The 10,053-nt window shown below is 39.7% G+C and overlaps 1 protein-coding gene across 1 annotated transcript in view; it reads right to left on the bottom strand.

The window, feature by feature from the left end:
* The window catches only part of LOC122341568 (serine/threonine-protein kinase N1-like), a 16,394-nt gene extending 6,369 nt beyond the window's left edge, over positions 1-10,025 (bottom strand). Inside the window, 8 exon segments of the mRNA XM_043235022.1 lie at positions 202-311; positions 527-709; positions 1,992-2,205; positions 2,302-2,447; positions 4,527-4,647; positions 5,066-5,211; positions 6,142-6,439; positions 9,812-10,025. Coding sequence (XP_043090957.1) covers positions 202-311; positions 527-709; positions 1,992-2,205; positions 2,302-2,447; positions 4,527-4,647; positions 5,066-5,211; positions 6,142-6,439; positions 9,812-9,886 — 1,293 coding nt within the window. The 5' untranslated portion in view covers positions 9,887-10,025.
* Positions 10,026-10,053: the final 28 nt, after the last annotated feature.

Genomic DNA, 10,053 nt, shown 5'->3' with positions numbered 1-10,053 from the left:
GTGTGTGTGTGTGTGTGAGTGTGTGTGTGTGTGTGTGAGTGTGTGTGTGTGTGAGTGTGTGTGAGCGTGTGTGTGTGTGTGTGTGAGCGTGTGAGTGTGTCTGTGTGTGTGTGTGTGTGTGAGTGTGTCTGTGTGTGTGTGTGTGTGTGTGTGTGTGTGTGTGTGTGTCTGTGAGTGTCTGTGTGTGTGTGTGTTACTCACTCTCTCCAGCTCCAGAGTGAAGGTCTGATCCCAGGTCTGTTCCCCCACACTCTTCCAGCACGTCTGTCCCACCACACAGTTCTCCAGCTTCAACACGGCGCTCACCTCCGCTAAACACACACCACAAAACACAACGCACTCAACAAAACACTGCTCTTACAGGCTTATATCACGGGAGCGAGTCATTTCGGACATGCTGAAGACGTGCTTGTTAAAGAAAGGTTAAAAACAACAACATTTAACGTTTTAATGCCTTTACTGTTACTTTTGATCACCCTTAACGCATCTTCTGCTAATAGAAGTATTGATTTCTTTAAGCACTCACAGGACAGCTCTTCGCTCTTGCTGGGAATCTTCAGGCTGAAGCTGCTGTTTCTGCTGCTCAGAGTGAGCTTGAAGGGCCGTCCGTCCCCGGGACTGTGAGGTAAGACCAGCGGAGAGGTGCGACTGCGGCCCGGGACCACCTCCAGCAAGCCCACGCACCCCAGCAGACGCACCTGCAGCGTCCCTGAGCGGGACACGAGACATTTACAGGACAGTTACTAAAAACACGGGCCCTCAGGGACCACAGGAGAGAACTTGGTGACCCCTGATCTAAAACGTGTGACACACAAACACGATCATATTTCACCCAAAAGCAACACAAAACTAAATAACATACAAAGTTAAACAAAAAAACATTAGTTTTGTTGCATTGCGAGAATGTGTCCCTCATTTCCAATTCTATTATACGTTTTTTATATGTGAAATAATGTGAAAATACATGCATTTATTTAAAATCGTAGACTGTTTTATTATAGCTATTTTAGATTTATTGCTACAGTCGTGAAATTGATCATTTTTCACATTGCGTTAATTACAATTGCGTGAACTGTTCAATTAAAATGAATATAAAATAGAAATAAAAAGCTAATCATAATATAATATAAAAATTACTCACGTTATTTATTTCGATTAATAATAAAATGTATAATTAAACACATTTATAATATAACATTTATTACATAAAATAACATTTAAATAACTTACATGTTTTTTATTTGATAAAGTGTTGTTATCTTTAAACTATTTATTTTTAACTTTCACAAAAGTTCTGTTAAATTTGCGGTAAAAAAACAAGCAGCTGTAGTTGGCCGGAATTTTAAGGTTTTACGTTAAATTTAGAGTTAAATGCCGTAATTTCATGAACTGATGTAATGTTAATATACCAATCTATTAAAGCGCTGAAATACACTGATAACCACCGAACGCAGGTGATGATGATAAAATCATGTGATGAACCGAAGTAACACACAAACAAACACTAAACACCGTCATGGTGACCTGTCAAACTGAAATATGCAATAAACATGAATTTAACAACATTACATGTAACATACAACACTAATAAACATAACTGATAAGAAAAAACAACAATTTCAAACTAAATTGTGAAACGCAGTGCAGGGAATTCTGGGAATGTCACTTTAAAGTTTACAGGAATTAACCGTTTTACAGGGTTTTAACGTAGCACTTTCACAGTTTTTTACCGTCATTTTTGCCCTATGAGACCAAATTCCCCTCCGTTACTATCACAAATGACATTTTGTCTAAATTTGAAACTATAATATCATAATACGGTAATCAAGCCAAAAAATTATTTTTATATTGATGTATTAGAAGCAGGGTTGAAATGTTTTAACGATATCGTTACGATATTTTATGGTATATGCATTCTACGTTTCCCGGTGTTATTTTAACGCAAACGATTTTCTCTCTCTCTGCTCTTGCGTCACGCTCGGGAGATGTACCGGTGAGCGGCGACGGTTTGCTGAGGGTGCTGTACTGATTGTGGACATAGGGGGCGCTGTGACGAGAGCTGAAGGCCGACGACGAGGCCAGCACTAACTCCTCCTTGATCAGACACACTTTGGGATGGTCTTCCGGCAGACTGACCAAACGCTGCTCTAACGACACCCGCAGAAGATCTAGGCGCTGGGACGCTTCGCTGAGGCGAGACTGAGCCTGGAACACAAAGCAAACCTTCACCTTCTTCTCCCTGACTTCAACCAAAGCCAGCTGCTGTGAGCAATCTGTGTCAGGTGCGTGCGTTTCTCACACCTCAGCAATGGCCTTCTTGTCCTGTGCTTTTCCAGCTCCCAGAAGCCTCAGCATGTTTTTGGCGCCCTCGGCCATGGCATGTTCAACACGGTAATGATGCCAGAGCTCCTCGATACGGAGCTCCACCCCACACAGATCCGGCTTACCTGCAGAGACACACACACACACACACACACACACACTTTAGATCCTGCTGGGTGGTGCTGGAAATAGAAACACACACAAATCTGTAATGAGCTCGTGTTTGATCTATGAACGTAATTAGCAATATTTAACATCGGATGCAACCTGAAATGTGGCTCTGGCAGCTAATTAAAATTAATTTTAAGTTGAAGAACGAAACTGGCTACAACTGGAAATTAAACTAACCAAAATAAAACATAACACAGCACATTGATTTGACATTAAATAAGATATAAGATATAGTAGCCGCAGTAACGTGTAAGACGGAAAACTAAACGAAACTAAAAAAAATTCAAGAATTAAACAAATGAATCTGATAAAAAGCTAAAATAAAACTTAAATGCGTTGTATATTGTAAGCTTACATTTCAATTAATTGCCATGGCAACATTTAGCATTTTCGTCAAGTTTACGTCGAACAGAAATCGCTAAAACGTAAATCGAAAACGAAAACATTTGCAAATAGCAAAAAAGCAGCAAAATACTTAAACGTAATGTTGACTGAACAATAAAAAAAAAACAAAAAAAAAAAACGTTACAATGGAAATTAAATTACGTTTAAGTTTCAAATAAAAATGACTGAAAAACTAAACCGAATCAAATATTAGTAATAAAAACAAAAACGCAACAAATTACTAAAAGCTAAGCTAACACTAAAATGAAAATAGTACTTAAAAATGTCTAAATATGAATAAATACGATAATTACAAATTCTAAAATAACAGTAGATTAGACGTGGACCTCCGTACTAACCCTCCACCTGAAGAACAGAGCCTTTCACAAACCTGCACGTTATATTCAGAATGATAAACTACTGCTATATTCTATACATAACTACTCTATAATAGTTGAAAAAACAAAAAAGTGCATTATACAGCCAGAGAGCAAGAAATGCAATGCGCTTGACCTGACTTTCCCTTTCTAAAATGACGAACCAGAAGTGACGTGAACCACGATTTCTAGCACTTTAGCTCTCAGAATCAACATTAAGAAGAATCGAACTGACAGGACAGGATCTCGTGGACGTGATGTTTCTCTAATGATCACCAAATTAACAAAGCGGCCGTTATCGATCAAGAACTATCAGGTGAAAGTGATATAGAGGACCGTCCTCAGATCCCCTCACAGGATCCTGGATGCTGATGGCCGAAGGGTGGAGCGGCATTAATAAATCTATTCTTAACCAGCCGCTGCCGACCAGCCCCAGGACACATGAGACTCCAGCGCCCAAACACACCATTAGAGTCCATTAGAGCCAGCTCCGTCCATTTCCTCCCTCCACCTCTTCTCCAGCTCTCATCTCTCTGTTTACATCTCGTGTCTTTCTTTAAATCTGACTCCATTACTCTCTATCAATGAAGGCATTGAGAAATAGCTTCATTAAGGGACAGTCCATCCAAACATTTTCTGTACAAGCTCCAAAAAGCAGAAGTAATACCGTAGTAGGCAGCACTAACGTATCAGCCCATACAACTTATGCACTATATTATAAGTCAATAAAATTATGGATTTGCATTTGACAAACGTTTGGTGTTGTTGGAGCCAAGCGCCATTGGTTTGGGAAGACTAACAATGAATGGTGAATTAAATTTGGGTCTGTTCTTAAAAGACGCTTTATGATATTCTGACATTTGATAGATGTCACTATGAACTCTCTTTGTACAGTAAATATGATGTTCTTCATAACTGCTCATTTAAACAGATAAACGGCAGTCTAGAAAGACATACGGTCTTTGGTCACTTTCCAGAATTAGACAGATCGACGAGATGAAAGTGGACAGACTGGTTTGCAAACCTTATGGGTTCGTGCCCTCGCCATATATGAAATATTACACTGGATGCAAATCATTTTAGTAGCCTCATAGCATAATATCACTGCATGAACAAGACTACTGCTGAAGAAGTCTGTGCGAGACGAGACTCCCTCCAGAGATGCTGAAGGATCTTTACACTGTGTTTAAGCCATTAAAGAGCTCTATAATCATGTTAAGCTGATAAACGCTCGTTTGTTGGAGCAAAACAGTCTGTAGCGGTCAGACGTACCCTGAGTGTCTTCTGTCTGTTCGGTGGCCTGCATGGCTTTACGAATCTGCATACGGATGATGTCGATCTTCGTTTTACTGTCCTGCAGCATCTGCTGAGCTGACTGGAGCAGCTTTTTATCCTGGAGCACAGCAACGTGGACAGACGTCAGACAGATAGATGGATGGATGGATGGAGGATGGATGGATGGATGGATGGATGGATGGATGGATAATCAGAGACAAAGACAGACTTTCACATAGGTAGACTACTAGACAGACATTCGGATGGACATACAGATAGATAATCAGTTAAAAAGAAAGTCAGATAGATAGGCAGACACCCAGATATACAGTCAGATAGACAGATAGATATAGACATTCACAGACAGTCATATTAACAACCGGATAGGCCATCATACTAATAGATATCCAGAAAGACAGACATCCAGATAGGAAGAGAGTTAGACAGATAGACTATCATATATAGTTTGACATTCATAAAGACAGATATATACCCTCAGAGAGAGAGAGAGAGACATTCAGATAGATATATAGTACCTTGGTAACCCCATTGGCGTAGATGGGGATCATGTTCTCTGCCCCCTGTTTGACCTTGAGTTCAATGTTGAGCTGTCGCTCCAGAGCTTTAATCCTGTCCTGATTGGCTGAGGAGCGACCTGGCGTCCCGAGAGACTGAAGGTCATCTGTGGGTCACACCAGATTATGAGGACTGTAAATATATATATATACGCATCAACAAATCAACCCTGAAGATGTGTATTCACTCATCAAGAGCGAAACCCATATTCCTTACATGTGTTCTATAGTTCAATCAAAAATGGAAATTTTGTCATTAATTACTCACCCTCATGTTGTTCATCTTTTAAAATTCCAAATGAATTTATAGATTAATTTCTATAATATTTACTGATGAAATCCAAGAAATTCTGATTCTCCATATGCAGCTACGTTATCACCATGTTCAAGGTCCAGAAACATGAATAAAACAGTCCACGGGCAAGAAACAGCACGCTTTGTGATACTCTCCACAAAAGCGCCGCACCACAGCGTAAGTATTGACTAGTAGAAGAATTGTTACTTATTAAGTACTTATTTTTTGTTTTCTAATGTTTTCTTCATAAAATTATGGTTGATGTCTCTTCACATGGACTGTTTAACCAATATCCTTCCTATGTTTCTGAACATTGAGTCAGAGAGCTCTTGGATGTGATCAAAAATATCTTAATTCACGTTCCGAAGATAAAAGAAAGTCTTACAGGTCTGGAACGACAAGTAATTACGTAACATTCATGATATTAATTCCAAATCTAAAAATACTCCTCCCCTCTAAATCAACGGGTTTTCTCTGATGACATCAGTTTGACGGCTTGGTCATGAGTTTGACATCATTAACCACGCCCCTCCAACCGTCAGTGCTCATTTCTAAAGGAAACGCCTACTTTACTACATTCAGTAAATTCGAAGTAGGAAAAACAAACCTTGCTCTCATTCAATTTTCTGTTTAAATTTTCGTCACAATGCAGAAGCAAAATCCATCGCAACTTTAAACTTTAAAGACAGAATCTTTGGTTGCGCTATCTCTTTGAAGGTAAGATAATAATGGTGATCCTCACCTTTGCTGTCGTCGTGACCCTTGACCACGATGTGGGCATCCAGCTCTTGCAGTTGAGCGTGGAGCGTGTCTAGTTTGCGGCTGGAGCTGCGTAACTGGCTCTCCACCTGCTGGGCGTTGCGTTTGTCGGTGGTGGCCCGTCGCAGGTTCTCCGCGCCCGCTTTTATCTTCAGCTCCTTACGGATCTCCCTCCGGATCTTCTCTCGCTGCTCGTCCAACCGCTGCTGCACGCAGGAGTCTGACAAATCTGAGTTCTGGTCCAGTCCCAGCTGCTCCAGGACGGAAAAACCATCCGAATCCTGGGAGAAACAGTAGGGGTCATGGATCAGTGCTGGCAGACGGAGGATGTGTATAACAAAATAATAGATAGATAGATAGATAGATAGATACTCTGCAGCGAAACATCAATGAAAACATAGAATTACAGTTAATATGTATGTAGTTGTGTTTTACTGTTTTAGAATCCATTCAGCCGATCTCTGGGTCTGACGATAGCACTTTGAGTTGTAGCTTAGCATAGATCATTGAATCCGATTAGACCAGTAGCATCACATGCAAAAACGCCCAAAGAGTTTTCGATATTGTTCCTATACTCTTCTGTAGTTATATTGTGTAAATGGCATCTTTTAATTTTAGTGTTTAATTTTAGGGTCTTAGTACACAATATAACTACAGACGAGTCAAGTTTTAAATAGGAAGAATATCGAAATTCTTTGGTCATCTTTGAATGCGATGCTACTGGTCTAATTGGATTCAATGATCTATGCTAAGCTATGCTAAAAGTGCTATATCGTCTGAATGGATTCAAGTAAAACTCAACTTAATAATTCTGGGAAGGAGTCTATTTCCAAAAAAAGTGATCCTTTAATCGAAATTTACATGCAATTCTAACAATGTTGGTTTCACACCTGCAAGTATATAGTTTTGAGTTCCTCAAAAAAAACCATGCATGTATTAAGGACACAGATCTTTCAGACTCACTGCAGCAGTAAACATAAACCAGTGCACATTGATTTCAGAAAGCGTGAAGTCTGAGACGAGACTCTTAACGGGGTCCGTGACGGCGCTCTGCTGTACACTGATTCAATACAACCATAAATAACTCCCTCACAGCGGGACATAAACACACCACCTGCTCTTAGACCAAACCTCGAGCGACAGTCCAGAACAGATTCTGAGTGTGCTTGACAGGAGAAATCAAGTATTAGACTGATTGCCGCTCATTAGATCAAGTGTCTCTATCCGTGGTGCTTTTTTAGTGCATGTGTGAAGCCTGAACTGCAATATTTGGCATTACTGCACATTTCAGTCAATCTGAGTGAGTGAAGGAACGCTTACTGCAAAAGTGCACAAAAATAGTTCATTTATTTTAATATAGTCTTGCTGAGCAATGGAGACTAGCCCTTTTGTATATATGTATGTACACACTCTATGTTTACAAAAGGGCTAGTCTCCATTGCTCACCAATTTATTTGAGCAAAAATACTGTAAAAACTGTGAAATATTATTAGAAATAAGAATAAGTTTTTTCTAAATGAATGTACTTTAAAATGTAATTTATTCTTGACGGTAAAGCTGTATTTTCAGCATCATTACGCCAGTCTTCAGATCTTCAAAAAACATTTCTGAATTTTATTAATGTTGGAAAGAATTGACAATATAATAAATTACAATATAATACATCCTTACTGAATACAAGTTTTCAACTTTAAAATATATTAAACCAGTTCTTTTAATTTGTAATAATATTTCACAGTATTTTTACTGTAATTGATCAAATAGCTTTGACGTGTATTTTCCCGAAACAACGCCTTATTCAAAAGTATTCGAAATTAATCACAGGAGAGTCACAAAAAGTTTCAGCGAGCAACAATTTCTTGAATAACTTTTAGTTACAAGGCTTTACGGAGAATTTAATACGATTTGAATGAAATGAAGTGCTTTTAAATTGGTCTTTGCGGCTGTGTTGTAGTCTTTGTTGGAGATGACTCAGCAGTGCTGTGAGGAGAATCAAAGGGCAGCTCTGCGGTTCAGAGCTCACACAGAGGAAGTCAACAACAGCAAGAGAAACCTTATCTTCATGGATAGCTTCGCCCCGCATGCAGAAGTTCTCCTTTGCGCTTTGTTTTCGCTGGCCGACACAGAGAATCGCGCAGACCGAGCTGAACTGTAATCAAACATCGCCCGGTTGAAATATAACACACTCGGGCAGTTCGCGCAGCCATTTAAAGACTAAACACACGTCCGGCAGTGTAAATAGAGCAGGTACCAAGACACCACAGAAACCTTCAGCAGAGTTATATTTCAGCCGACAGAGAGCGGACGGCACACATGAACGGCGTGACTCAATAAGGAAGTTCTGCCATGAGCAGTTCACTTACAAAACACAGGAAAAGTCACTTCATGCAAAACGTGTAGGAGAAGAAAAAAACGCAATTGATTTTAAAAAAAAATCCAACTACAAATTTGCTAAGTCTCCCGCTTTTCGAATGTTTCTTCTTTAAAAAACAGACACATTTATCTCTACAGTTTCACAAAAGATCTCTAAGTCTGTATATCAAAAGTCAGCATACATTAAAAACGTTTCTCATCAAATGGATCTGATCCGCTCTCCCCGTCTCCTCTACAGTAACGTCTGATTAAAACCAAGATGTATGTTTCACCAAACACTTTCAGTGTTACGTGTGAAATTGACTTTACTATTGTTGTCGGTATATATTCTTATTTGATGACAACGAGTGACTCATTTGGGTCGTTATTTCTCCTATATTCCACTAAATACTCATTCCTGATGTAGTGCTAATGATCCATCAGACCGTTTTCCGTGTCTTTAAACTTTCTCCTCCTCCACATCGATCCATCTTATTCATCAGCCACCTTCCCACAGAGACGCGTCCAATCATTTATTCAGAAAAAAAGACGCCAAGTCTCGGCCTAAGTTCATCGTTATATCCTGTTTGATTTAGTAACACGTCACATTACGGAAATCGAAGGTCTTGCGAACGCCGCTCAGCTCTGAGCAGCACTGGTTTCACTACGAACAAGGTTCAGAATCAGCAGAAGAGCAAAACCAAAACAGCTACGAACCAGAATCATAACGATGGTCCGCTCACTAAGGTTTAGTTCAGGCCTTAAAATGTCAGTGCTGTTATCATCAATCATCCTCGTGTTGTTTCAACCCTTTTAGACTTAAATATAAAACAAAGAACATAGAGGATATTCAAAGAAATGCATGTTTTTTTTGTTTTAATTGAAAGTCAATGGAGGCCATATATATATATGTGTGTGTGTGTGTGTTTTAAAATCCCATTATTTGGCACTGATTAATGCATTACAATGAGCAATAACTTTACTTGATAAAAATACAACTATACATGTTAGCTGAGGTCCATTAACTAATATTAACAGATACGTTTTTTCATTGGTTGAAATCTACCATGATTTGACATCACCTGACAGCATAAGAACAGCAGTATCTTCAAAAGAACATGTCAATGTATCGATGTTAGTCGACAAACAGAAGTCTCGCCCTTGAAAAAGCAGAAATGTTCAAAATAATAATGCAAAAATTAAGTAACAACGCCACGGCAAAGTTATTTTGTGTTCCACGGGCAAAAAAAACTGTCTACAGGTTGGTAAGGACCCGAGTCGGCCAGGTTTTGAGCTCCTACCACATGCTCGGCCTCCGCTGGGCTCGAGGGAAACTCCTCCAGCGAACAATCTCCAGCGTCTCCTTCACTGTCCATCAGCTCCTCTCCTCTCAGATCAAACACGCTTCTGTCTGTTTTTAGAGGCACTGACACCACGTACTGCGATGGCTTCCGCTCACAGAGAGCCACAGCAACAGCTTCCTGTTAATCTCTACATGACACACAAGAGACGACTGCAGGAACACACACACACACACACACAC

The sequence above is a fragment of the Puntigrus tetrazona genome, chromosome 3 (assembly GCF_018831695.1).
Source record: "Puntigrus tetrazona isolate hp1 chromosome 3, ASM1883169v1, whole genome shotgun sequence".
NCBI lineage: Eukaryota > Metazoa > Chordata > Actinopteri > Cypriniformes > Cyprinidae > Puntigrus > Puntigrus tetrazona.
Note: the sequence above shows the minus strand (reverse complement) of the source record. Positions and strands in the feature narration are given on the sequence as shown.